The sequence below is a fragment of the Phoenix dactylifera genome, chromosome 2 (assembly GCF_009389715.1).
Source record: "Phoenix dactylifera cultivar Barhee BC4 chromosome 2, palm_55x_up_171113_PBpolish2nd_filt_p, whole genome shotgun sequence".
In the NCBI taxonomy this organism is placed as follows: Eukaryota; Viridiplantae; Streptophyta; class Magnoliopsida; order Arecales; family Arecaceae; genus Phoenix; species Phoenix dactylifera.
The window spans coordinates 3626506-3653725 of record NC_052393.1 but is presented as its reverse complement, the minus strand read 5'-3'; the positions used below and the strand labels follow the sequence as shown (position 1 = coordinate 3653725).

At 39.2% G+C, this 27220-nt stretch overlaps 3 protein-coding genes and 1 non-coding gene across 8 annotated transcripts; 2 read left to right on the top strand and 2 right to left on the bottom strand.

Annotated features, from left to right (window-relative positions):
- The first annotated feature begins 1771 nt into the window (after nucleotides 1-1771).
- Nucleotides 1772-6649, top strand: LOC103706159 (endo-1,4-beta-xylanase 5). Its single transcript, XM_008790185.4, has 8 exons — nucleotides 1772-2091; nucleotides 2171-2205; nucleotides 2378-2534; nucleotides 3924-4096; nucleotides 4178-4282; nucleotides 4399-4545; nucleotides 4674-5312; nucleotides 5877-6649. Exons 1-8 carry the CDS (start codon nucleotides 2022-2024, stop codon nucleotides 6210-6212), a joined length of 1662 nt encoding a protein of 553 aa, XP_008788407.2. The 5' UTR covers nucleotides 1772-2021; the 3' UTR covers nucleotides 6213-6649.
- Nucleotides 6650-7818: 1169 nt separating this feature from the next.
- On the top strand, nucleotides 7819-18108 carry LOC103706158 (calmodulin-lysine N-methyltransferase). 5 transcript variants are annotated; one of them, XM_026804316.2, is made up of 8 exons: nucleotides 7819-8037; nucleotides 8737-8935; nucleotides 9094-9183; nucleotides 9777-9856; nucleotides 11142-11202; nucleotides 14574-14689; nucleotides 15407-15539; nucleotides 17603-18108. In XM_026804316.2, the coding sequence occupies exons 1-8, from the start codon at nucleotides 7944-7946 to the stop codon at nucleotides 17916-17918; spliced, it is 1089 nt and encodes a 362-aa protein (XP_026660117.2). In that variant the 5' UTR covers nucleotides 7819-7943; the 3' UTR covers nucleotides 17919-18108. The 5 variants fall into 5 exon arrangements, with proteins under 5 accessions (XP_026660117.2, XP_008788399.2, XP_008788403.2 ...); XM_008790177.3 differs by having other exon boundaries at nucleotides 9094-9192; XM_039117704.1 differs by having other exon boundaries at nucleotides 7862-7987; nucleotides 8200-8935; nucleotides 9094-9192.
- Nucleotides 18109-19285: 1177 nt separating this feature from the next.
- Nucleotides 19286-19358, bottom strand: TRNAE-CUC. The gene has a single exon. It is a non-coding gene; the product is annotated as a tRNA-Glu (tRNA).
- Nucleotides 19359-22716: 3358 nt separating this feature from the next.
- LOC103706157 (thaumatin-like protein 1) lies at nucleotides 22717-26083 on the bottom strand. Its single transcript, XM_008790174.4, has 3 exons — nucleotides 25694-26083; nucleotides 24896-25589; nucleotides 22717-23453 (listed from the first exon to the last, which is right to left on the bottom strand). Exons 1-3 carry the CDS (start codon nucleotides 25764-25766, stop codon nucleotides 23273-23275), a joined length of 948 nt encoding a protein of 315 aa, XP_008788396.2. The 5' UTR covers nucleotides 25767-26083; the 3' UTR covers nucleotides 22717-23272.
- Between the last annotated feature and the right edge of the window lie 1137 nt (nucleotides 26084-27220).

The following is a 27220-nucleotide window of genomic DNA, read 5'->3' as shown; positions in this document are numbered from 1 at the left end:
ATTAATAATTTTTTTTTTGATAAATAATATAGTTCTAGAGAACGGACTTTAGTGCAAAGATAAGATTGCTCTATTGACTCAAATATCTTAATTTAAAAATATAAAAATAATATCTTGGCATGTAGGATAAGACTCTGCATGTTTAATTCTTTCCAAACCAACAAGAATAAAAGTCTCATGCACCGTGACAGCTTTTTTTTAGAGAATGATATAGTTTCGTGAAAAACAAGACTCACTTTATATTAAATAGTTGTGTAAGAACTAAACAATTGTACCATTATCCCATCCATTATTCGAAACCTTTGTAATTTATCTACACATTTCTTTATACCAATATACTATTTCTAGATCCACCTCTAAATCTACTCGATGGATGGGCTGGACTAGGTTTGATCAGGCTCAGCCAAAATATAATTAAAATTAGCCTTTAGGCCTACTTCTCAGGCCCAAGCACGGTACTTGCTCAGGCCTTAGGTTTGAGGAGCTTCGGGCCGGCCATTACGTTGAACCTCAAGCTTCTTGGATCTTTTTGTTTTATTTTTTCAGTTTAAAAAATATACAAAAATGCTTGGAAACATTAAATATTTCAAAAAGATCGGTAAAGGTCATGAACTTGTATCTATAGTTGTTGTTTCTTTTTTTTTTTTTTTTTTTTTTTTTTTTTTTTTTTTTTTTTTTTTTTTTTTTTTTGCTGAAACGGAAGTATTATACCAAACGTATACGGATGCAAAAAAAAAAAGTCAAAAAACAATACATCTCGGAGAGCACTAGGCAACTTTGCCTCGCCTACCCATAAGTGTACATCCGAGTGCTGGGCAACAAAAGAAGCCATCTAATCTGCGGCCCTATTGGCCTTCCGAAAGACATGCTTAGTTTGAACGACCAGTCCATCACGAATCATAGCTCGAATATCTCTCAGCAGCAGGTGGTAGTTACCAACCCCTCCGACGTCCGTAGAATCCACCCAATGATGGTCGCAAAATCGTCCTTCAAGAGGACCCTTCTAGCATGCAAAGCATGCCGCACGTAATACAATCCCGACCAGGCCGCTTTCAATTCATCCTCGGGCACTGAGGTGTCAAAACAGCTGGCAACTCCCAACAGCAATCATCTTGGAGTCTGGGCCCCTCACGATAAAGCCCGCACCTCCTCTCACACCGCCCATGAGTGGTTTTTCTCCCGAAGAGATTTATCAATATTTTCTTGGTCATCGAAACCAAATTCTTAAGATATAAGTATACAATATGCTGCAAAAGATTCAGCAACCATCCATCCTCTCCCGTTCGGCCTGCAGCTGCAATCAATTCCGTCGCCAAGCCAAAGATACAAAACCTTTATTCAGGCGCATGCAACGCATGTACTGTGACTTCCCACTTACGCTAGGAAGAAGGCCCTGAAGGTTCAATAAATTAAAGATGGTCCCCTAACTCAAATAAAAACCTTGGCCGCCCACTACAAGGGAATGGTTGTAAAGAATGACGCCATGGTCCTCGTGTCCTTTAGCTCATAGACTAAAACCACAGATGATGATTTCCAAGACAAATTCAACCCTCCAAAGTCACTGCATAAGCCTTAACAGGTGCAGCCTAATAAAGCCAGTAGCAGGAGCTGATGCCTTCTTGTCCATTTATGAACAGATGAACCACCTCTGTGCTCACGGACCGAGAAGACGGGGAGTGGACGTGTAGGCGTCGTTCATCAAGACAACATGTGACCAAGGCACGGGCGAATCATAAACAAAGGACCACTGTTCCCCATGTGAACTTATCCCCCTCCCTCTTCCCTTCTTTCTTTCACCCGGCAATGGCTCCCCAGCCGTCCCCCAGTCACCATGACACCATCATCAATCTCCTCACGCTTCGGGCCTCTCCTCCTCCTTGGCTTCCCAGCCGTTCTCTTACTTGACTGCTATATAGAGGACCAAGAAGAGCACTGCAAGCCAGTGAGAGAGAGAGTGAGCTGTGTGTGTCTGTGTATGCGTGAAAGCTCTTCTTGCAAGTCACTAACCAAAGGTGGGAGAAATGAGAGCTCTTTTGATGCTCTTAAGCTGGGTTTTTCTCCAGTGGCAACTTGCCTTTGGTGCTTCTTATGGTTTGTGGTCTTCCACCCGTGCCCTTTTACTTCTACGAGTCTCTGTGCAATCATTGAACCAATATTTCTTTCATTTCAGACGGACCGCGGTACGACTATTATGCTTCTACTGAGGTATATCTTTATAAGTCTGATATTGCAATCATGAGTATTATTGATGGTATCACTGCATTAGGAAGTTAACATAAAGTACCATGTCCTATGATTTGGCTATAAGATTTAAATCTAAACACAGATCACTAAATATTAAGATTAATGTTTAATTATGGAGCTCTGACATTTCCAGTGCAAGACTTATCCTGAAGCTCCGCTTTATGATGGAGGAATTCTGGCTGACAGGACAGGGAAGATTCCAATGACATACTATAAAATGGAGACTGGGGTCTATTCTCCAGCATTTGTACTGGACAACTTAACCGGGACTACACGATACACTTTCTCTTGTAAGTCTTCTTGACCTGCTCTTCTTCCTCCATAACCTTATCGTGTTCTCTATGGTTCAATAAAACTTGCACTCGAGGATGAGGCTCTTGAATAAATTGTCCTTCACAAAGTTATTCTTGGATACTTTAATAAGAACAGAATTAATCACAACTGAGTTGCATGCAACAACTCATAAGTAAAATAAACTCCATCCTCATGACATGCGACATCAACTGTTGTGCGATTTAATACAGAGTATCCTAACTATCCCCGGTTATCTGTTACCCTCATTTTCGAACGAAGATTCAATTCCTCTACGTGTGTGATTCGGGCTGAACATGAGGATGGGTCTCAAGCCTAGAATACATACATTATTGACTCTTTTCTTATCGACATAAGCTTTTAGGATCGATCGGTTAGTTAATATATGGACACCTATTATATCAGCACGAAGTGAGTCGAATAATTGCAGAGACAGTATATAGGTAACACATATTATTGTTGTGGTGGGAAATTGGGCACTAATGAAGGTTGGTCCTTCAAGTATGATGATAATCACAAATAGCTAAACATTTATGTGATTGTATCATAAAGCTTAACTCCTAACAAAATGTTTGAGTTTGCGTACCTTTATGAGGTTATTTTTCTTCTAAACATATATTTCGTACTAACAGAATGTACATCCGCATATCTTTAATCCGATTGTGAGAGAAGAAATTTTGTGAGGGATTTGATTTAAATCCCTCACAAAATGGAAGAACAAAAATTGACAGTAGAATTTGCATCCTTCTTACTTTCTTAATGTAGAAAATCCAAGATTTACTCTTATATTAGTGAGATCTGACTTTACTAATGAAAATTAAATTTATCTTCTAGTTAGAGATGATGAATCTTTCCATATATTAAAAAATATACTAGTTATTTGAAAAAAAGTTAGATCTCAATTCCTATTGTAACTTTTGCCTGCTGTCATATTAACAAATTCTTGTCTGTCTTGGTTCCGAAAATATTAGTAGCAGAATAAGTTTGATCTAGCATTTTGGGACATCAAACTCGGATCTCTTTCAATTTGGAACCTATTAAGCCAGTCGCTTTGACACATTTAAACCGGATACGGTATGAGAAAAATTATAACCTTCAAAAGTTATGCAATCAGGACTTCAATGGGTTTGGTAATCCTCCTAAGTCAATCTCTTCCCATCCCTCTTTGCTTAAGAAAAAAAAGTGCAACAATCAAGAGTCCAAGTGCGGTTATTAGCTGGTATAATTTTTCAAAAAAGATTTCAGTTTCTAAATTCACAAAATCTATTTTACTCATTACACACAATGCATGCTCGATGCCAAACTCTGTAACTGGAATGGTGTAGAAGCCACTTTGTGGAAACTTTAATCTATGCTATCTTTCATAGGTTGGGTGAAGATTAAAGGAACAGTTTCAACTCTTCTCAAGGCAAGACTATCTACAGAAACTTCAACATCAAAATGTGTAGGAACTGCATCGGCCAAGAGTAGCTGCTGGTCCTTTCTTAAGGGAGGTTTTGTCCTCGACTCACCCTCTCAGACTTCAATTCTCTACTTCCAGGTGCCTCAACCATAGAACTTTTCACACAAAATCTTCCATGGTGAATTATCAGACAAATATAATCCCAGTCTTTCTCTGCAGGATGTCGAAGCGAACAATGCAATCGAAATCTCGGTCACAAGCCCATCGTTGCAACCGTTCTCGGTCGAGCAATGGAAGACGCAGCAAGAAGAAAAAATCAGAACAGTAATCCTCCCATGCTTCATTTGTTCATGTTTTTGAGGTGTTGTTTATGATAACATCTATGATCTTCTCGACCAACAAGTCTGTAACTCGGCAGCTGGGCCTCCTGTTGTTCGCAGAAAAGGAAGCGTGTGGCCACAGTTCACGTCTCGGACTCGCAAGGAAACCACATCACTGGAGCTTCTGTCACAGCCCAGCAGCTCTCCAAAGACTTCCCATTTGGCTCTGCAATAGCCAAAACTATCTTAGGAAACACAGCGTATCAGGTTCTTCTTCTCGTTCCATCCAATTCAACTAGCAAACAAGTGGATTAAAATTGGTTCAGCTGATAGAATTCGAGTGATCTAACCAAAAAAAAAAAAAATGGCGTTTCATGGCTGATTCACCACTGCAGGCATGGTTCGCAAAGAGATTCAATGCTGCAGTCTTTGAGAACGAGCTCAAGTGGTACACCACGGAGCCTGAGCCAGGGAAGCTCAACTACACTCTGGCTGATGAGCTGCTGGAATTCGTCAGGGCCAACCAGATTGTGGCCCGAGGCCACAACATCTTCTGGGAGGACCCCAAGTACACTCCATCATGGGTGCAGAACCTCACCGGCGACGAGCTCCGGGCAGCCGTCAAGTCTCGCATCGATAGCCTGTTGACCAGATACAAAGGGGAGTTTGTGCACTGGGACGTGAGCAACGAGATGCTTCACTTCGATTTCTACGAACAACGTCTCGGATACAATGCTACCTTCGACTTCTTCGCTACAGCGCAACAATCGGACCCCTACGCTACTTTGTTCATGAACGATTTCAACGTAATCGAGACCTGCGACGATGTGAATTCGACCGTCGATTCATATGCGTCGAGGCTGAAAGAGATCAAGGAAGGAGGGGGTGTTTTGGAAGGCATTGGACTGGAGGGACATTTCTCTAAGCCAAACTTCCCTCTAATGAGAGCTGTGCTGGACAAGTTGGCCACTCTGAAGCTTCCCATTTGGTTAACAGAGATTGACATAAGCAACAGCTTCGATCAGCAAACACAGGTGTGAAATTCATGTGAATAAACTAAAGACACTGTCCTAATTCCTAATCACAACTTCAGCAGTTCTGTTATAATCTGAATACATGCAACAATTCAGAATCCAAAAGTTTTAGTCTAACAGAGTTAAAATACTAAAAATTAAAGATTTTTTCGACAGAAAAGAATCATATATCTATATATCAACTCCTGCTTGCTTGTTGATCTAGATGAGGTTCTTTCATCCACTGTTTCTTTTTACAGACATCAACATTCCCTATTCTGATATGTTCGTAATATAACTCATTTCTGCTCCTCATCTTGTAAATACGATTAATCTCCAATAAAAGCCGGGGCTCTTTTTTGCTTCTCTTTACATCAAAAAAACTCATATAGAAACAAGAACCGACCCGTAAACATATCATAAAAACTTATGAATCATTGAATTATTATGGACCAGTCCATTTGCATGGGAATAACTGAGAAAACCATTCAGCTGACACACACACAAAAAAAATGTCAAGAACTAGTGGAGTATTGTTACTGTGGTTCGAGTAATGTAATCCTTGTTTCCTTGAATTTCTTGTAGGCTATATATCTGGAAGAAGTGTTAAGAGAAGGGTTCTCCCACCCATCAGTGAATGGAATAATGCTGTGGACTGCGATCCATCCATATGGCTGCTATCAAATGTGCCTCACAGATGGAAATTTTCACAACCTACCTGCAGGAGATGCAGTGGATGGTCTCCTCCAAGAATGGGAAACAAAGGAAGCAAGAGGGGCCACCGACGAGCGTGGTTCCTATAGCTTTATTGGATTTTTAGGGGAGTACAAGGTGTCCGTGAGTTATGGAAACAAATCGACCGAGACCACATTGTCCTTGACGCCAGGGGATGAGACAAAGCATTTGAACATTCAACTCTGAGCATTCATCTATTTGGGTGTGTTCTTTTAGATATTCCCGTGTGTCAGACTGTCTTCGTGTGGCTTGTTTGGTTGCTAAGAACTGGAGATGCTATATAGTTGAAATTACCAATCTCTAGCTATGTTCATCACCCAAAAAAAAAAAAAAATGATCTCTAGCTATGGCAGTGCTTGTTGATAAGTATATGAGGGTTTTCTCTTAGGTTGTTCTCGTTTTACTGAACTGGATTACTAGACCTTCTACAAGGTGGTCTCTTCCAATGTTTGTGTGATAGTAAGTGCAAAATTGCATGTAACTCCGGACCTAGTTTGATATAACAGAGTTGATGCACCATTAGGTTTGGAGAGGGAATGATCATATGTTTGATTTCAAGACTTGGATATAGTTCTTGGATTATATTATTTAAGAGTGATGTTACAGTGCTGCTATTATGGACACATGAATAATTCTCTTGCAATGTAGTAGAAGGGGATTGATACGGCTTGTAGGATTGTTGCCAACTATTATACCTAGGAGGTTGATAACCTACTAACTCAATTCGAAATTGATAAAAAAAAAAAAAATAAGATTTGGTTATGAAAAATACATCTAATAAACTATTGGGTTTGATTTGAACCCAAAATTAGATCTGAAGTCTTATTGGATCATGTATGGATTTAAATAGATTTGTACTTGAAAACCAAAAACCTAACCTAATTATATGTGTATATACATAGACATACATAGGTATGTTTTTTTTGCATTTATATATGATTGTATAATATCAATTTTTTTATTGAGCATAAAAGGAAAAAAATTGAGCAATTTGATTCAGTAAAACAAGAAAAATTAAAAAATTCTAAAAAAAGAAATCTTAACGCATCAGAACTTTTGTGTGAGAGGATAAATTGTGATATTTCTTGACCAGGTGGCAGCACCGAGATGAATCCATTAGAGAAAAAATACTTGTAGTTTAATTATTTTCAGGCTTTTAGAATCATTGAATTATTCAAATCTAAAGATATTAGTAGCCCTCCTCATATGTATGGATGTGATGGGGTGGATTCTAACACCATTTTTTTTTTTATACAATGGCAACTTACACCCAACGGGCATAGGTTTAGTCTATAAAATTAGAAGAAAAAAAATAATACAAAGGAGAAAAAACCAGTACGTGATTTTTCTAAATAAAATCTTCAAAATGATGACATTTAAAGAATGCCATCTAATTCGCAGCACTATTTGCTTCTCTTTAAATATAAGTAGTTTGAGAGGAAGTGCACTTTTCTAAAATACTAGAAATGTTATGTAGTAGCCGCATCTCACTGACATCAAGCTTCGGATTCTAAATTTTTTTGATCACTATGGTTGAGTTTCTCTTGAGAAGAACACATTCCGCACCACAAAAAAAAAAAAAAAAAAAAAAAAAAAAAAAAAAAAAAAAAAAAAAAAAGGCCACTGACGTGGATTCTATCACCGTTTTGGAAGTCGAAGAAACGGACTATTAGATGTTGAATAGCCTCCTGTTGTAGTTTACATAACACCTTTTGTGTCAAAAAAAAAAAAGGTTAAATATTTTATTATTTTAATTTTTTTTAAACATAAAAAAGTGCATAAATTAGATAAATAAGTGCTAATAAGCGGACAGACCTCAACGCCTTCACCCTATTGCAAGATCAAGATCTTTCGCCGGCTCACCGCCGGATTCCTCCCGGCTAAGAATCGACCTCCGATCACGACCGTGTTGATACGATGGAGAAGGCTTCTGGCTCTCCGTCATCCCCAGCATCTCTAAGGTGGGAGATCCTTCGCCGTTCGTTCCTCTCTCGCTCTTCTCCCGAACCCGGTACCCCCTTCCTCTCTTTCTCTTCTCCATCTCGCTCTCTCCCTCCGTCTCCCATCTCTCTCTCCTCTCTTCTTGTTTTTTCTTGATTTTTAGGTGGTAGTTTTAGCATCAGTTTCTTAGAATCCTAGGCAGATCTAAGTTGCAAGAACTTCTTGAAAGCAGGAGGAGACCTTCTGTTGCTTTCAAGAATCGAGGCATATTGTGCTTTGGTTGAATCGGTCCGAGTAACCCCTAATAGCGCACCAGCAATAGCATCAACTTGCAAGCACAGCTTCTAGTTATTGGTAAATCGAGCCTGCCTGCTTCACCATGAACCCTGATTTCGGGGATGCTTTCAATTTCTTGCAGAGGAAGCTAGACTCGCGTGGATGAATCGAAAAGAAAAGCTTATTGTGAAAAGACAACATCTTTCTCGTTAACTCTTTGATGTATTTAAGAGATTAAATATTCCATATAAAAAGCGCTCCTTATTTCATGATAGAAGGTTTTTTTTTTCCTAAAAAAAATTGCCTGCTATAACAAGTCAACAATTTTTAGGGGCAAAAAAAAAGAGAGAAAAAAAAGTATGCAAATGTTAATAACAGCTGGTAAAACGATATATATGGTTATTGAGCTTCTGATGACCCGATAATGGTGGGAATATTGGAGGTTAGAATTATTGCCCTAGTGCTGGCCCTGCTTACATGTTATGGTTTGCAGATCATGCATCTCAAAAGAGCACCAAAATCGTATCCAGAAAGGCAGCTGGTGGCTTTAAATTGATCTCGTGTCACCCACTAAGGGGCCATTTATCAGAAGACTTGGGCACTTCACCCAGAACAAAAGATCTAGCTGGTCACAGAGATGTGTGCATTTGTTACAAGTTGCCAGTGGCAAGTGTTCCAAATCTTACTTTAGTGTAAGTATTAAAGTTTTTCTGTCCAAATTGCTGGTGCTTATGGTGTAAGTACTTATGTACCTTGGAAATTTTGATATCGATTAACTTCTCTTTTCAATCACATTTACGTAAAGACAAAAAATGCATAAAAAAATTTATTATTTATTCTCTAAATAAAGGTTCAAAATACCACAAGCTGGCCCCACCTCAACTGATGGTCGATGTGGGATATCTTATCCTTTTGCCATGCTGACAAAGTGTATTGACCGGTACACTTGGTACACCCTTGTTGGCCTATTGCATTCTCCAAGTATGTTTTTGTATAGTTATATTTTTACCATATTGTATTATCTTAGTGCTATGTTTTTGGAAGACATATGGAATGGTATCATTTTAAGTGCCCTATTCATGGTTCCTAATAGTGAAAAATGGATATATGATGATTCTATCTCCTGTAAAAAAGACTCACGATATGCCAAAAAGGGCTTGGACATCATATAAACTGAGGAACGAAACTTAGAAGGTATAATAGAACTAAACTGATTATAATCCAATAATACATCATTTGATGTAGTTAGCGCATTTGTATGCATAACAGAAGAATGTAATAATGTTAAGACAAACAATGCAATATGTATTTGGTACCCTTCTAGCTCATTTATTGACTAAAATTACTTACTTTAATCAGAAGTTTCTGGTATTATGATAATATGACCTGTTATCTCTTTATAAAGTAGAGCTTTTATTACATAGCTCTTCAAAGTAGCCAGTATGCTATGTGAACAATACCGCTGCTTAATTTCAGATATAAGAATACTTGTCATATGACCAGTTACTATTCTCATGTGGCATTTCCTTGCAGCCAAAGAATGGAAGACTGCATTGACCTAAATGATTTTCAGATCTCTACGGGATATAGCATTGACACAACAGGGCTTGTATGTAAGTTATCATGAAGCCTGATGAAAGGTCCTACCAAATGTGCATAGAGTTAGTTGTTCTCTAATCCTGTTGCACTCATCTATTGGTTTTATGGAGATCGAAAGCAGTGTTCCTCGATAATCCTAGTATATAGCAAATGACTGTCAGTTTCCTTTTTTTATTTGATGTTGATCCATCTGAATATAATGTTCATTTGCTGGTTAGTTGATATTTACATTCATTAGAGATCTCATCTGCAGGTCATAGAAGCATTCTTTATGCATCTTCTGGTCACAGAAGCATTCTTTATAAGCATGAGCAACAATACATAACACTATTTTCTTTTTCTTCTATCTAGTAGAATGAGACATGAGTGGCTGAATTGATACTGTTAGTACTCTGTAATTGGCTACTGCACTTGTCATGTTTATTTCGCATCTCAAGAACAGACTGTTGCCTGCACAAGTGCTAAAATTAAGTACCATGCATGTCAGTGACTTTACAGTTTTTTTGTAGATTTTGCACATCTCATAAAAAAATGGGATGCAGTAAATCAGGGATTTTTATCAAAACATCTTAACCTAACTTTTCATGCTTGCAAGTAACATGATTTTATCTTTATAACAAACAAATAGTTGACAATTCTCAATAGGGAGAAGGACTATGTTGGTTTTTTAAATTCAACTTTATGGGGAACATAGAATTATATAATGCAAGCCACACACGGATTGTGTCCTCTGAATGTGACATTTACGATTACGGGAACTGGTAATAAAAAATCATCAAATTGTTTGTGGATGTAACCGCCATTTTTCTAGTAGTACATATATAGTTCCTGGCCTGCAATCTACATATGATTGTCACTTGCTTTCATTCATCACTGCATGCAATCTTATCTATGCTTCTAATTTTCATGTACTACAAAGCTTCATATGGGATCTCTGGTTTGAACTTGCAATACATGTAGTTCCCCTAACATATTTCATCTTCCAATTGCTTGTTTGGCCATCATGTATGTTCTTTCCTAGGCATTTTATCTATAGTGTAGTCTGCCTATGCAGATTGATACGTATGTTATGGGTTCTATTTATCTGAGCTGCTTATATTTAATCAGCAAACAACTGATACTACATATTAAAAAAATAAACAAATCAACATAATGCTATTACTCAAGATATTTTTTCTTTTTTACCATCCTTATTATTGTAAAATTTTCTTCCATATGATATTTGAGATCCTAAACACAAAGTTACTTGCGATCCGTTTAAGGCTGAATATTTTCTCTTTTTTTCTTCCCTGCCTGCAGGTTGTTGGCCGTCAGAAGATGTCCTTGCTTATTTCTGTATAAGCCACCTAGACATGTTCAGGTTTGTTAGAAAAACATGATATGCTTTCACTATTATTAAAAGTACTTTGGTCAATGAAAGATGAAATTAGGATTTTGTTGTCATTAATTGCTTTCACCCAGATGAACTGCATTATTTTTTCCCCTAATTTTATCCATTTCATACATCACACATGCACAACTACATGGGCATATGAGAAGAATATGCGTCTAGCATGGAAATTATGAAAGCACCCTTTTGGGGTGTTGACATGCATAAAATATCTGCAAGGAAGTTTGGTTCATGTAAGGCAAAAGAGTTGTCAGTCATTTCCATGTGATGTTCGGACTCCTATAATACGTTCTGCATGATACCTTACCACACATGTAAAGAGCTGGTCATCAATAAGATAGGAGCCCCATAGAGTTGTTCATGAAGGTATATGAGAAACAAAACTTGAAGCCCATCTCTTCGTTCCTTTCTTTTTTGTATAGTGGTTTCCATCCTATCTTCTCTTTAGATGTCTGCTCTTCCATCTTAATTCCTGCTTCCCTAGTCCCCACCCCCATCACTGACCCCTTTCTCTGCATACGCAATCACTAGCTTTATTCCTTTTGCTGGATCTAAAAAATTTGTTTCTCTAACCCTTCCCTATGTTGCTATTATCCTTTCAGTAACATTTCTCTCAGCTTTGCTCTCCCCTATTCCTCATCAACTTTGATTTGTGTCCATTCAAGTTGCTACCCCTCTTGAAGCCCCTAAAAGTAACCTCTCTTGGTCCATTCTAATCCCCACAAGCATTCCTAACTATTTTAGCTTCCAATCGACCTTTATTATCGCGTAGTTGTGCTGCAGACAGAAGGGAGATGAAGCATGAGTTTTAGGGCGGAGTTAGGAAGGGATGGGATCATAAATTTTGTAAGCAGATGGTCATCCACAATGTGAGTGGGGACACATCAAAGGTTTGTGAGGAGGTGATCTAATCAACATTCAAGATGGAAGAGGGGAAGAGGTTGGTTAATTGGGGCTGTCTGTGTGTGTAGGTCAAGAGGTGGTTTGGTATTAACTTACTACCTTGTTTAGAAAATCTTTTAGACAACAGAACTTAAACTATAATTGCTCGCCAAATATTAAAGATTTACACTCTAATCAAGGATGGACTGATGTTTTTAGTAGTTTCATTTTGTTGAGTTATGAATGAAAAAATAGAAAATAGAAAATGAAAATAAAAGAAGCTAGGAAAAATTATTACACACCTTTTTGGAGTATATTGTGTTCTATTGGATTTATATACATGGTTCTAGTAATTTTAGGTTGAAACTTCGCAGTGTGTTAGAGTGAAATGCATGAAAGAAGTATAACACCAATGCAGTTACCAACTACATCAAGTAGCATAGTAGCTATTATTTACCAAAACAGTTCAAGGTAGTTGCAGATGCTCATCAGTACTACATAGTTATTAAGTTACGCAAGTAACAGTGGTCAGTATCACTATTATTGTGGTGTGTGTGAGAGTATTTATGAGGATGAGGCTCACGAGGATAGTATTCTCTTGATCCTTGTCTAGGAAACTTGTGAGAGGTTATGATGTTTGTCTAGAGAAAAGAATGAAATAGCTTTATAATATAGAAGTGAAGATGTCCTCTCCCCACAAAGAATTTCCGTTCCACCTCAGATCCCTGCATCACAAACTATCCAACTTGAATTGTTCCTGACCTTTGCGATTAATTTTCGTAAGATTGTTCTTCCCCTTTGGAAGAGAGGAAACACTAGCAAATTTCTCTACAGGTAACTGCTGGTTTGGTTCGTACTCTTATATATCTGTTCTAGTTAATGACTTAACTTGGATACATATATTGACCTTCCTTAAGAGGGTTTTGCACTCATTCATCATATTGCTTACAAATGTAAGTCTTTCATGGCAAGGTAAAGACATATTGACTCGAAATATATTTAGATCAATGTTTTAAGTATTGCTGCTGGGGCCATACTGATCCTTTGTTGGTATGGTCTGTGCCATACCGCATACCATACCAAGACAGCTTGCCATTCTGTATGCCTTGGAATGGCTATTGGCCTCAATTTTTTTTTCTTTATGTTTTATTATTTTAATGCCCAGATTGTGCATAGATATGGTAAATTTATTGATTTAAATGCTTTAATCATCCTATTTGTGTGTGTTGAAGCTTCTTCATCATTATTTGACATGCATTTTAATATGCAATACATAATTTTATATAACTTGTTATAAAAATTGCATGGAACAACTATATTTGCACATTAACAACTGGAGCAATGTTCTAGCTTGTAATTAATGATTTACATACTAGTGACCTGCTTGGATGATATCACCTTTGCCTCTTGGGTAGGGGGACAGGGGTTCAATTATTGTTGGAGTCAGCCTCAGGATGGGGTTGGTATAGGATAGAAGGTGGGGATTAGCCTCTCATAATCTCAAATAAAGGAGAAAAAGAATAAAAAGATTTACCTACTAGTGAATCAAGTTTCAAAGGTGCATATCTTCATTGTGAGAAACTCCCTACTACTTCTAGCTGCAATTCCCAATTTCATATGGTGGGGTAGTTTTTTAAAGGAGTCCCAATCAGTACTAATCAATTTGGGCTCATTCTACAACGATCCAGGCAGTTTAGGCGCAGTTTGCCAAATCGGGCGTATCCTGCTGTATCAGTTGTCAGTCAATATAATGTCTTGTGGCCTTTATGAGGCCAACACAGTGATCCTTCAAACCTTGGTTTAGATGTATCCTAGTTAGACTTTTGTTCCTTATGCATATTTAGATCTATGATGTGAATTTGTAATTTATATATCACCCAGTGTCTCTAATTTATTCTCGATCTCTACTTGATTCATAAATGCGATGCTTCCAGAGAATTTGGGTTTTTAAACATTTAATTATTCTTAATCGTAACCAGCAACTTGGGTTGTCAATCATATGACCTGCAGGGTAGTAATTCAAATCTCTATCCCCACTTTCCTCCCCTCCCCACTTTTTATGTACAGTATATGTATGTGCGGAAAGGATGGCTTTAAAGCTTTATTGTTCACAGGGTAATTTTGTTTAATAACCTCGTGTTAAATGCATGGTGATCAATAATCTGCACTTTACATCATGATGACCATTGTTCAAAATACCTAGAAACCAGTTTCAAGATATTTTGAGAATTCATTGTCTCTGCATCAATTGGGCACAAAATGAATAGTTTTTCAAACTGAAAAGCTTTCTTTCAAAAATTCCATCCATTTTGTCACTAAGACTTGAGCGTAAATATATACAGAAGAAACTTCATGCCAAAGAAAGCAGGCCTGTGTTCATTTTCTACATTTTCTTGAAAAGTTATATATATGTTTTTAACTTAATATGATTCTTGACTGAAACAAATGTTACTATGAAGGTCCAAAAGAGTACTTGAACTTGGATCAGGCTATGGATTAGCTGGATTGGCTATTGCAGCAAGCTCAGATGCTTGTGAGGTAGTAATTTCTGATGGAAATCCACAGGTTGTTGATTGTATCCTATCCAGCAAGGTAATGCTCCATTTTCTTTTATAGTTAAGGTAGCATATATGGATGTTGTCCAGCAAAATGCACCAAGATACTTCTAAAGTTATGTATTGCTTATCCGAACTTTGCAGGTGTTGTATTAGGATAAGTCTCTCTGAAGTCTGCTGTAGTTAAATTATCATAAGTTCATAACAGTAATCTATAATAACATGAGTTTAACTCTATATGACATGGAGTAATTGCTGTTAGCTGAAGCCCATGAGATGATCATCAAACACCATTTAGCTAGGAATTTTCTTCATTTTGAACTGTAGGCTGACCCATACCGATATAAAAAGTGAGAAAAATAGTTTGATAGTTGTTTTAGCGCAAGGTGTATACTGTACTGTATTGACTCGCATCGTACCAAACCGGTAATATTTCGGTACAGTATCTAATACCGAGATTGCAGATATTACTGGTACAGTATCTAATACCGAGATTGCGGATATTACTGGTACAATATCTAATACCGAGATTGCGGACCTTAATTCAAATTATATGAGAATTTAATCAAATTTAGGACTTTCAAATGTGTTAGTGGTCAACAATGCCATTTGTCTTGGTCTTGTGAAATCTTTTTGGGTGGTCATTACTAAAAACAATCCCAAGTGTTTGCCATTAGTAGAATCTGCCAAACTAATGTTTGCTGTTTGAGTTCTTAACTTGATTCCTTAACATTCAGATATTCAGCGTAACATAAGTGTCAATGCTGGAGCTTTTGGGAATACAAAAGTGAAATCAATGACATTGCACTGGAATGAAGAGCCAGCTTCAGATATATTGAATTCCTTTGATATTATTGTTGCAAGTGACTGGTAAGTTCCACTGCTTTTCATAATCACTATTTTGTCTTTTCTCCCATTGTTATAGTATGTTGTTGAGGAAATGAAGATTTGAAATTTTGAATGCTACTCTAATATGTAAGATTTTCATTTTGGCTATGTAACCATTATTTTATTAATATTACAAACAAAATATTAGTGCATAAAGTATAAAAAATATAGATCTTTTCAGATATTGTCCAAACATTAATGTGGGAAATCCTAGGCAATAGCTTTCATGCAAAGTGACACCTTCATCTGTGCTGGCATACTAAGAGCCTTTTCGCTTATACTTTATAGTTTATATTGTACAGTTCTATGTTCAAATCCTTACCTTTCAACCAAATTGACATGCAAAATGAAATATAATTTGCTGTTAAACCAGAAACTCATATGCTTCGCCCTTTGACAAAATGAATTAATATTTGTTCCATGTTTAACTTAAAATGCAGATTGAGCATACTGCATTTCGTGGAACAATGTAAATCAGACTGCTGCATAAAAGTCCTAATAACTGCACAAAATCCATCGAATATTTAAGATTGTTGTAATGTTTGTTCATTTCCCTTGATGTAAAATGTATTACATTCCTCTTGACACCCTGATGAAGGCATGATTCAGACCGTGGTCTATAGTTAAATGCCTAAGACTTTTGATATGTGCTCCTTTATCACATTGTTTGAAAAGATTAACCTTGGTGGTCTCACCTTAGTAATTTTCGTTTGCAGACCATTTATTGCTCCTTGCTACAAGGCTGCAAGCTATAAATGCTTCTAGCCCTGCTGCTATCTTCAAGAGATTTCCCTCACCTCACACTCCATGTAGTAATAACCGACTGCTCCATGGACACATTGTTTCCATCCGCTCTTTTATGAATCTAATTAATACATCATCAATGTAATATACTCAGTTTGGTGAACCTTGTTGTCACTGATCCATAACTAATGGAAATAGAATATTGTGCTCAAGGTAAGGGTTGACTAAATCTATGGTTTTCTCTCGCATTCTCTGTCGAATTGTATAAGTACATATTTACTATATACACCAATTGTAATACATCATCAAGGGCATATACTTCCCATGTCGAATTGTATAAGTACATAAATACTATACAGCCAATTGTAATACATCATCAAGGGCATATACTTCCCATGTAATATAAATGCACACTTGCACAGAGACACACAGTCCCCTTAATATGGATCATGCACAATGTATCTTTTCAACAAGATGGGAAATTTTTGGTTGTGGAGCTCTGAAATAATTTAATGGGCTACAAGGTAGTTGAAACAAGAGGCAGTAATAATGTTCCAGATAGTGTATGATGGGAGGGAATGGTCCCTATATGCCTATCTTGCCTACGATACATTGCATTATTTGTAATCTTAATAGCATAGATGCTAAAAGCAAAGATAGAAACACCTATTTGTCAGAAACCCATTCCAAACAATCCCATGCCTAAATTATCAATCTTAGTCGCAGGAAGCTTATATTTGTGGTGCAGCACCTGTGATAGAATCTCCAGGAATTCACTCCGCACCGCTTCATAAGTGCTTCAATCTGCTTTAGAATCTCTCAGAAAACTCACTCCTGCACCTCTTCTAGCTCCTTTTATTTTATCAAATGCTAGTTGCTTTCACCAGGTATAACCTCTAGCACTGTTGTTCTACAGCCATGTTTCTTCACTGTCCTGATGCAAATTTAGTGGAGGTAGAAATTGCACATGGGATGATTTTAACGCTAGTTTTGAAAGAAATTATTAGAACAACATAATTAAGAAGTCCTGTGGCAGTTTGTCATGTCTGGTATATTGTTTCCGCCTTTGACAAGTACATGTCTGGTCTATTGTTCACTGACATACAGACATAAATTTGTCTGGTCTTTTCTCATTTTAATCTTCTTTTTTTCCTTATAGAAGTTCTTATTTTACTTGTTAAACTCTTTTTTTACTGTTTGCAACTATTAGATCATCGTGTTCTATGAGGTATTGTAATGATGTACAGTATTCTGTTATGTTCAATTTTTGTCCTTCTGACTTGCATATTTCCTGTTTGTAGTACTTTCTTTAAGGAATTCCATGAAAGCCTTGCTCGTATAGTCAAATCCTTGTTGAAATATTCAGAGGGCTCTGAAGCTATTTTTCTCAGCCCTAAGAGAGGTGATTCACTGGACAAGTTTTTAGAAAATATCATGGAGGCTGGCTTGCAATATGAATTAGTTGAGAAATATGACAGCCGAGTGTGGAATCTTCATCAGAATTTCCTAGAAGGTAGAGACACCTCGTGGCCCAACTATCTCAAAGATCACTGCTACCCTTTGTTGGTAAAGATCACTCATCATGAACCTGAACAACCCTGTCATCTCTCGTTGTAATGTCATTTCGAACGTCAATGCAAGGTCTGCAAAGGAAGTTGTGTTCATGATTTTGACTTTTATTAATCAGAACAAGTATATAGAAATTAAGATTTTTTTTTTGTGCAGTTGCTGGGCTCCTTATTGTCATTCTTATTCTTGACATGCTTCATGGTTAAGATCAATCATCAATGGGTAAAATTATTAATCATATCATGAGCCTGTTAATTTTGATTAGCTTGGAACAAAAACGGCCGAAATGTTAGTTCTGGAACCACTATATTAGGTTTACATTTCTTGGTAAATTCTGCAGCGTGCATTGGTGAAGTGCTTTAGTCCTAGTTGTGTGGATTACTTCATGTGAAAGTTTAATGCAGACATCCTTGCTTGTCACGTTATAACCGTCTGTGTACAAAGAGAAGGCGATTTCGACTGTGGTAACTTTAGCTCTTGAATTAGTTAAGAGTAAGAATCACAGTTTGCTACTCTTGAAAATCTGAGTGTTACGCCTACTGGAGGTCTCTTCATTGTTGTTTACACATCTTTCTTGAGTACATCCATAAGTGGGTGCCAACTGAACAAGTTTTGATTATTCTTCTTTCTTGATCTTATATTGCTTGGTCACTAATGATGGGTCACTGCACCTGGAACCTTTACGCAGAAGATTATTCCTTATCCTCTCTGAATGCAAAATTATGCATATTAAAATCTCATTAAGTGGCTTCCAGGGAGTAGACAAATATCTTACAGGCATCATAGTCATAGCCAAATAGCAATATCCTAAAAGTATGGTCGTTCAAGTAGCATCAAGATGATTGAGGAATGCAATAGGTGCCTTGTTTGACTTCCAATGCTACGTTTCAACATCTCGTGCATTCGAAATCAATTGCGAATTGCTTGGTCCAGAATGAATTCCTATCTTGATGGGTAAGTGCCATCATTTGGAAATGCTAGGCGCGGTTGCTTTCATCGACTTTTTGGAATTCTCTCGTCATATTGAAGGGAAAGTATAGTTTATGAATGCCTGCAAGTGGTGTTGGATTCCAATCTAAAGATAATATAGATCTAGGATGCTAGGATTGCATAGTTGGTGTGGCATCGCTTTCTTCGCTCTGTGGTCTTTCATCTGCGTGATGATCCTTTGGTTGAGTCACTTGCTATCAGATAATCTCTTTGAATTCCGTTCTTGTTGACGTAGAAAATAATAAATGATGATATACCCTTTTAATCACATACCCACAGGCAAATGACTCCCAGGTGACTTTACGGTGAAAAAAGTGAATAAAAAATCTCTCTCTCGATATATATAACTCTATTCATTCAGGGGAGACGCTGAGAGTAACACAAAACGCAAAATAAAGAAAAAGTAAATAAAAATATAAAACGACTTCCGTTGCCGAGACTCGAACCCGGGTCTCTCGGGTGAGAGCCGAGTATCCTAACCAACTAGACTACAACGGAACGTGAAAAACACCGTCCGTTGAAATATTAAGATGGGTTCATGTATGGTATGGTGTGGCGTCCTCTTCCTTCTTAGCCCTGTGGTTTGGCAATGCCTCGAGACGAAGAGAGCCGCGGAAAACGCATAAAGGCAACACCATCAGCGCCTAAAGGTTGTTTGTTTGTTTGTTTCCAAGCCTTGCAGCCCCCCACTACACACAAGTTGCGACGGCAGCGTTGAGCACCGCACAAAGCTTGTTACCGATTAAGAATGAGAATCCTCCTCCTATCCAGAGCCCTTTGAGGCTACTTGCTCGAGCTTTTCCCGGGTTTCTTTCACTTTATTAACATTCTCCTTTCCTTCGTTTTCGCACTGGACTTTGGCGAAAAGCTAGAAGACTACATGTCTTGGAGACTCCTTTGAAAGGCCAACGTTTTGCCAATGATTGAGAGAGCATGAACTTTACGAGGCGAACGCGTGGATGCACACGGAGATAAATTGGATTGGGTTGGCGGCATATTAGGACATATGGTGGTGGATGGACAGCATAAGACCTCCCAGTCGACTTCTTGCCGCGAACATTTTGCTCAAGTTAAAACCAATAGAAAGTGGTGGTGCTTAGAAAAATTCACACCATTTGGGCCATGATTTGCGATGGGATGGCTATTCAGACGCAGTATCTATTTCGGAAGGTCAATGGGGTGGCTGATTGGATAGCGTTCTTTATCGCCAACCACTCGGAGGACCACCTATGGGTGGGCGAGGTGAAGTAGGTGGTCCAGGTGAAAGTGTCTAGTATTCTCCGGAATGTACTATTTTTTGATTTTCAAACTTAGCATGGCCGGATTACAATATTTTGACCAGATTACACATCCATCTGTAACTTGAATTTGTTAAGAGAGTCTGCTAGCAAGTTGCTAGAGTTAGTGTGTAAGTCTGCCGATTGTACAGTATGTTGTATCTATATAAGCAGAAATATAAAATCGTCATGGGTGGATGATCATTTTTATCGAATCTCTTTCTATTTCTACATGCATCTCTCTTTTTTTTGGTAAATATAACTCTTTCTATTTAATTTGTATTTTGAAGCTACTCCAAATGGTAATGATAAATCATAAATGGGATAGACAACCATTCATCAAATAAAGCATGGGCTATTTTATTTTTTATTTTGACATTCATAAGCGTAGATTATCAAACAAAAAGTACATCAATTTTCACTCTCTATATTACTAAAAATACATAAATTGTATTTTTGCAGCGGTTGGTAAACAATTCAATTTATAATTTATATGATATAATTATAAAGTGAATGTTTTGCACTTTATAGTCGCAAAAATAAAATAAAAAAAAAATCTAAAAATGGCAATCTTGTGCAAGCTTGTAAATATACTCAATCTTATGGTAAATGATTTGGAATCCCATGTCATACGATCGACTAACATCGTCACCCCCACCAAGCAAACAGATTTGGAGTGATATGAAGCTAATTTATATTTAATTCTTTGGTGTCACCTTGTGCTGGTGTAATAGATTTGCAGCGGGCGATATTGTTTGCTTCTAGACCAAGTCCAAGATGTCTAGGGTAGTCCTAGTTGACGTAATGACGACGGACCTCGAGTGCGACTTGGCACCAAATTGCAGTTGCTGGAAGGTTTGCATGTGACTCTCTCTAATTAATGGTCCCCCAAGTTCACTGTGAGAACCTAATTTCATTGTCACGAGCGACCGCCGTTGGGCTCCGATAAGCCGGTGGTGCCGCATCTCAACTAACGTCGGTGGAGGCGGCACGAGGTGGTCCTGTACCTATCTGGTTCGAGGCGTGCGACCATCCCTATCGGCATGGCCATATTGAGAGTCCTTAGAATCTCAAACATGCAAACCATCAATCTCAAAATCTATATTCTAGTACCATATAGAACAGTACACTACTCGATGTATTTATTTTGCACCTTGAATCATTATATTTGATTTACATCGAGTAGCATGCTGTTCTAGAGGTTATTCCATAGAGGTTGATGAGAAACTCAAGGCCAAGCAGCGGAGTCAGGATCCGATTGCCATCTTCGGATCGTGTGGTCAAAGTTAGCCTCATGAGGACCTGGCGAATATTTAATCTCATATCGATTATGTATTAGATAGATTTTAGATTGTATAAAAAAACTCAAATAATATCTTTTTTTTACTATTTTTTAGGAGCCAATGAAGTGGGTGCGTAATGCTCCTATCAACTAAGTGTAGGAAGCCCTTGTGGGCTGTTCGACTTTTTTTTTTTTTGGTACAATAGCGGCTCACACACAACGAGTGTGAATGCAGCCTATAAGATCAAAAAGAATAAGAGAATACAAGGATAATGGAACCAAGGATAGGTATCCCAAGTGAAACCCTCCGGAGTGATGAGCTGTGAAGGATGCCACCCAGTCAGCCGCATTGTTAGCCTCCCTATAGGCGTGAGTGGCCTGGGGGGAGGAACACTCGCTCAAAAGTTGGCGGATATCATGAATCAATCGCAACCCGCCAGCGATACTGCCCGGATCCCGGATCCATTCGATCACCGTGGCCAAGTGCCGCTCAAGGATAATGCGATCCGCTCCCAACACACGTCTTGTGTAGGAGACGCCCTCCCATGCCTATCTGTTCGAAGATCCAACGCCCCCCCTTCCCACCAATTGGGCCTCTTAATCTCTGATGACGAACTCTGCACCTCCGCTGCCCTCAATCTCGCTAACATCGCCATCGAAGTTCACCTTGAGAAAGCCAAAGGATGAAGGCTCCTAAGATATGGATATGGTCCTGAGCGCTACAAGAGCAGAATAAGAACTCCAAATTCCCCCAGCCAACCCAAGGGACGATGCAGTGGTGCATCTTCCATGTCTTGGGTAGGCCAGCTTCTTAGGGGCTCTTCGTGAATCCTATTTTTCACCCACCCCAATCCACCGAGAGCGTCGAATTATCTGCTCCCGTTGCACGACCTTTCAGATTGCATGATTTTCTTGTTTTCGCCTTGTAAAAATTTTTGGCAGCGATTTCGTCCCATTCCGCGTTTAGCATCGTCCCTTCATTTCATAGCCAACATCCTCTGACGACGTTTCTTTCCGCGTGCAAAGTTCCAAGCTACAAATCGGACTGTCAATAACTTTTTTTCTCAGAAGCGCTAGCTTTGCAAATTTCAGAAAAACAAACATTTAGAGCATTTACAATCTAAACTGGCTTTCTTGAAACTAGGCCAAAACAACCATAACATCCATGAACTGCATTAACCAATACTTATTTAACTTGTGGAGCCATTAATTCATCATTCAAGTCGAATTTTTATTAAAGTCTGCCAATTGACTTGCAATTAGTAGCTCAAACGATAACATGACAGATATCTTAAAGTCCTGAGTAAGGAAAACTATTTTATATAGTTCCGGGCCTTCCCCAACCAAACAACAGAGAACAAAATTAAGGGAACTAAAAACAAAGATAATTGAAGTAGTCCATAAGGGTGATCATTGCATCCAACCACCTATGGGTCCACTGCAGCAAGGTGATCAGAGGACCAGCTGACCACCATCATCACCCAAGTTGCTAAAGTTAACAGAACTACTCTTTTCCTCCACCCCATAAAAAAGAATCGGAGAGTAAAAGCCATCCCCCATGATTCCTACATCCCCACGCCCCCCATGACCATCAAAAGCACCAACCGTACATTATTCTATACATATACATCTTTGTTTTCACCATATGAATTAACCAACACTCAATATGAAATCTATAGAATATAGTTGCACAAAACCATTGCCTTACATCACTTGACTCGAGTCAAACTTCTCTTCCTCGATAAGGCTGCGGGATCATCACCTCTCTTTAAAAGGAAACTCCTTTTTACCAGTCCTCAAAGAGAGACAGCGAGAGCAGTGGATAAGAAGAGGAACTAGAAGAATTTTTAATGCTATAGCGACAATAGGATGCAAGCCATGGTGGCGACGATTACCAGGGATTGGTGGATGAAAGACAACCTCGCTGTGGTGGGAGGAGAAGCCCCAGTTGCCAAGCTTGCAAGCCAAGAGTTATCTTCCAACAGCACCCCTCCTCCTGTTTTTGGAGTTGGAGAATCTGTAGAGGATTTCTGACTATTTTGGATGACAACAAAAGAAATCAGTGAGTTATGTTGATCAATTCATATAACAAATTTCAATAAGTTAACAATTCAAACAATATAAGTCCAGTTTCCGAACTTGGCTGAATCATGAACTCAACAACCACCAAACAATATCTTACAGACTGAACAAAGTTTTTTCTTTAAAAAAGGTGGGACAAGCGGTTCTGACTTTAATGATTGTTTCAGGGGAAAATTAAATTAGGATGATGTGGCTAACCAGTTAATCATCAACTTAATTTAATGAGCTACCTGTTAAGATAGTGATACCTTTTCCAGCTTCCTTGGCTGAGTGATGAAATCAGCTACCATACATGCAAATACTACCATCCGGACATAATGTTGTTTCCATTGTTGATGCATATCAATTAAAGTTTACAAAATTAATTAATCATTGTATGTTTATAGTTTAGGAAATATGTCCCTCTTTATATATATATATATATATATATATATATATATATATATATATATATATATAGATATATATATATATATATATATATATATATATATATATAGTTTAATATTGTCAGGATTGTTGAAACATCTACTAAAATTTAGACAATTAATTAATAATTGTCGGCTTCTCGTTTAGGAAATACGTCTCACTCATCAAGGTCATCTGAGTGCTACACATACCGAGCAAATAGCATCATAATGAACTAGATAGTGCTACCTAGATAGCAGCTAAACTTCACCCCCATACAAGACCTTTTATTAGTGGAGCAAAGGGAAAGAAGGTACTGATGTTTAAAAAGCCACTTTTCCAGTTTATTTGGCTGATTAACGAAATCAACTACCTAACAGGAAGTTCTATAAAAAAGACTAAAAGCACGGTTGAGACATAAAAACGACCAAACTTTATACACATCTTCCAAGTTACTTGGCTGAAGCTGAACCCAACCATGTCATAAAACCTTCTAAACCGGTATGTGGGAAAAGAACAAAGTGAAAAAAAAAACAAGAGGAACAAAGTGGAAAGATCATCATCGCTATTCACTACATTATTTCTTTTCTTTTCTTTTTTACTTTGTTATTTTCCTCTTGTTTATCATCTTTAGCTCAGTGAAAAAGAAAAAGCAATTGAGAGCAAACAAAAAAAAAATCAAAAGAAAAATAAAAATTATGCAGAGGAACCCACCGTTTGCAAGCATATATTCTACTTGAGCACTTGTCATACTAAATACCAAATTTACGAACAAAGATGAACAAAGAAGGCAACCAAATACCCAAAAAAAAAATAAGAGAAAAGAAAAAGAAAAAGCAATCCAGGTTCTCATGAGCAAGAACGATTTAATTGTAAGAATGAGACTCACAAAATTTTAATTGTAACTGCAATAATGCAAGCAAAACGAACATTATATGGTTTTTGATCGAGATTTTTCATTCATTTTTTTTAGTGTTGATGCATACCTCGGCAGCGATTCCGGGCAGAAGGTGATGGTATAGTCGGCGCCGGAGCAGGTGAAGGTGCTGGTGGGGTCATCAAAGGCGTAGCTGTAGGACTTGGGGCACGCCGACTTGAACATCTGGGAGTAGGAGGAGGGCCGGCAAGTGGCCGGGCTCGCGTACGCGCCGCTGCAGCAGAACTCCGGCTTCCCGAACGCCCCGCACGCGCTCCGGCACGCCTCCCCCTCCCCCTCCCCGATCCTCAGCTCCACCGGGCACCGCCGGTTAAGATCCGCCGCGCATCCCGCCGGCGCGCACGCGCCGGCGCCGCCGCGGCTCTCCACCACCATCGGCAGGTTGTACCCGTCCACCAGGCTCACGTCGTAGAAGTCCTTGGCCGACGCCGGCCTCGCTAGGGTGAACTCCGCCAGCGTCGCTGGCGGCGCCGCCCCCCCGCCCTTGCACTCCACCTCCCCGGTCCCGCAGTCTCCGGTGGCGCAGGACCCCTTGCCGTCGCCGTCGAACGTGCACCCCGTCCGGGCCCAGAACCGGCCGGACCACCCGGTCGGCGCCTGGAACGACCGGGAACCGCCGGCGGCCAGCTCGAACCCGGTCGTCTCGAGCTCCGAGCTGCCGGAGCTCGACAGGATCCCCGGCCACACCGTGTAGCCGCACTTGTTCGCGAATGTGAATGTGGTGCCGCCCACCACCAATAGCCCTGTAAGCACAAACATCAAAGAATTTTCCAGATCCAGTCTCTAAATAGAAAAAAGAAGAAGTTTAGGATAATTAGGTTAAAGGGGTTGGAGCAAGAACTATTACCACTAGAAAGGAGAAATAGGAGGAAAAGAGAGAGTGCTACAAAGGGAATTGGAGATGGAGGCAAGGGATCCATTAGAAGGAACCAATTGGTGGGCTTTGTGTCTCTCTTCCCGTCTAGTTCTTGCTTCTTCTTCTTCTTCTTCTTCTTCTTTTTTTGCTTCCTCTTTTCCTTGACAAATTTGGTGGGTCGATGTTTCTATAGTTAGTGTTGGTGGTAATGGGAATAGTTGAAGTGGGGTATGGGGTGCATTGGGTGGTGGTGATGGGAGAAAGGAAAGGACGAAGGGGAACAGTGATAGGTGGCAGAGAGGGAGGAGGAATGGAGGAGAGAGTGGATGGCACCACCACTCATAAAATTATCTAATGAGGAGGGAGGGGGAAATCTAAGCACACCCTTTTAGCCTCCATTTATAGGCAGTTCACCCATCATTTTGGTTTTCTTCGTTTCAGCGTTAGTGAAACAATATGAGCTTAATGCCCATGCTGGCGGATTTTATTATTATTATTATTATTATTATTATTATTATTATTATAATTTTCAACGTACCCAACGATTGCTCACACTACTGAGTGCGGCCAACAGAATTAAAAAAAAACCTTCTATTGGCCAAAGGATCTTTCTAGATATTGAGGAGCATAGGAGGCGACCCAGTCAGCAGTCTTATTCGCCTCTCGATACGCATTACATGGCCTAAAAGGCACTGCACTTATCCATTATCCACCAGATGTCGCTTAGCAGAAGATTTACAACCCCCTTCACCCCTCCTCCCAGATTCAATCTATTACTGTAGCTACATTCTTCTCAAGTAGGATATGCTCAGCCCTTAGTACGCGTATCGTATCGGTAATACCTTTTCATGCTGCTCTGAGCTCCGTTCCAATGGGCCCATGGCTTCTTCTTTGATGGAAAGCTTTTAGCCTCTTTTTTTTTGCTAGAACGGGTGGATCATACCTGGCGGGTACAGATACACTAGGATATCTCGGAGTACCAAAGGCACCTCTCCATTTTCAGTCCATAAGGTACCTCCGAAGTGACAAGCTACATACGCAGCTACCCAATCCGTAGCACCATTGGCTTCACGGTAAATATGCTTGGCCTGAAAGGCCCCTCCAACCCTAACCATAGCCCAAATATCTCGGAGCAATAGATGGTTACAACCGTAACTCCTTGAACCCCCCCCGGATCCAACTGATAACGATGGCTGAATCACCCTCCAGGATGATGGACCTAGCCTGTAACACGCACCGGGCATGGCGAAGGCCCGCCCAAGCAGCTCTCAACTCTGCACTCGGAACCGAAGTGTCAAATAACTGACTACCCCCAGCAGCCATAACTCTGGCAGACGGGTCCCGAATAACAAAACTCTCACCTTCCCTCATGCCACCGTCCAGGACTGACCCATCAAAGTTGACCTTGAGGAAACTCGGGGGTGGAGGCTCTCAGGTGAAAAACACCGTACGGGATACTGTCGAAGCAGAGTGGGAACCCCAGATGTTCCGAGCTATTAAAGTCCCTCCAACAGGGAT

Excerpts from the sequence above, each read along its gene's own strand:
- LOC103706157 (XM_008790174.4), bottom strand. The coding sequence starts at position 25,766 with ATGGATCCCTTGCCTCCATCTCCAATTCCCTTTGTAGCACTCTCTCTT. Across the intron at positions 25,590-25,693 it reads CCTATTTCTCCTTTCTAGTG|GGCTATTGGTGGTGGGCGGC; the intron begins GTAATAGTTCTT and ends TTGTGCTTACAG. Across the intron at positions 23,454-24,895 it reads TGCCCGGAATCGCTGCCGAG|TCAGAAATCCTCTACAGATT; the intron begins GTATGCATCAAC and ends CATCCAAAATAG.
- LOC103706159 (XM_008790185.4), top strand. The coding sequence starts at position 2,022 with ATGAGAGCTCTTTTGATGCTCTTAAGCTGGGTTTTTCTCCAGTGGCAA. Across the intron at positions 2,092-2,170 it reads TGCCTTTGGTGCTTCTTATG|ACGGACCGCGGTACGACTAT; the intron begins GTTTGTGGTCTT and ends CTTTCATTTCAG. Across the intron at positions 4,283-4,398 it reads AAGAAGAAAAAATCAGAACA|AAAAGGAAGCGTGTGGCCAC; the intron begins GTAATCCTCCCA and ends TGTTGTTCGCAG.
- LOC103706158 (XM_008790177.3), top strand. The coding sequence starts at position 7,944 with ATGGAGAAGGCTTCTGGCTCTCCGTCATCCCCAGCATCTCTAAGGTGG. Across the intron at positions 9,857-11,141 it reads TGACACAACAGGGCTTGTAT|GTTGTTGGCCGTCAGAAGAT; the intron begins GTAAGTTATCAT and ends CCCTGCCTGCAG. Across the intron at positions 15,540-17,602 it reads ATTATTGTTGCAAGTGACTG|TACTTTCTTTAAGGAATTCC; the intron begins GTAAGTTCCACT and ends TCCTGTTTGTAG.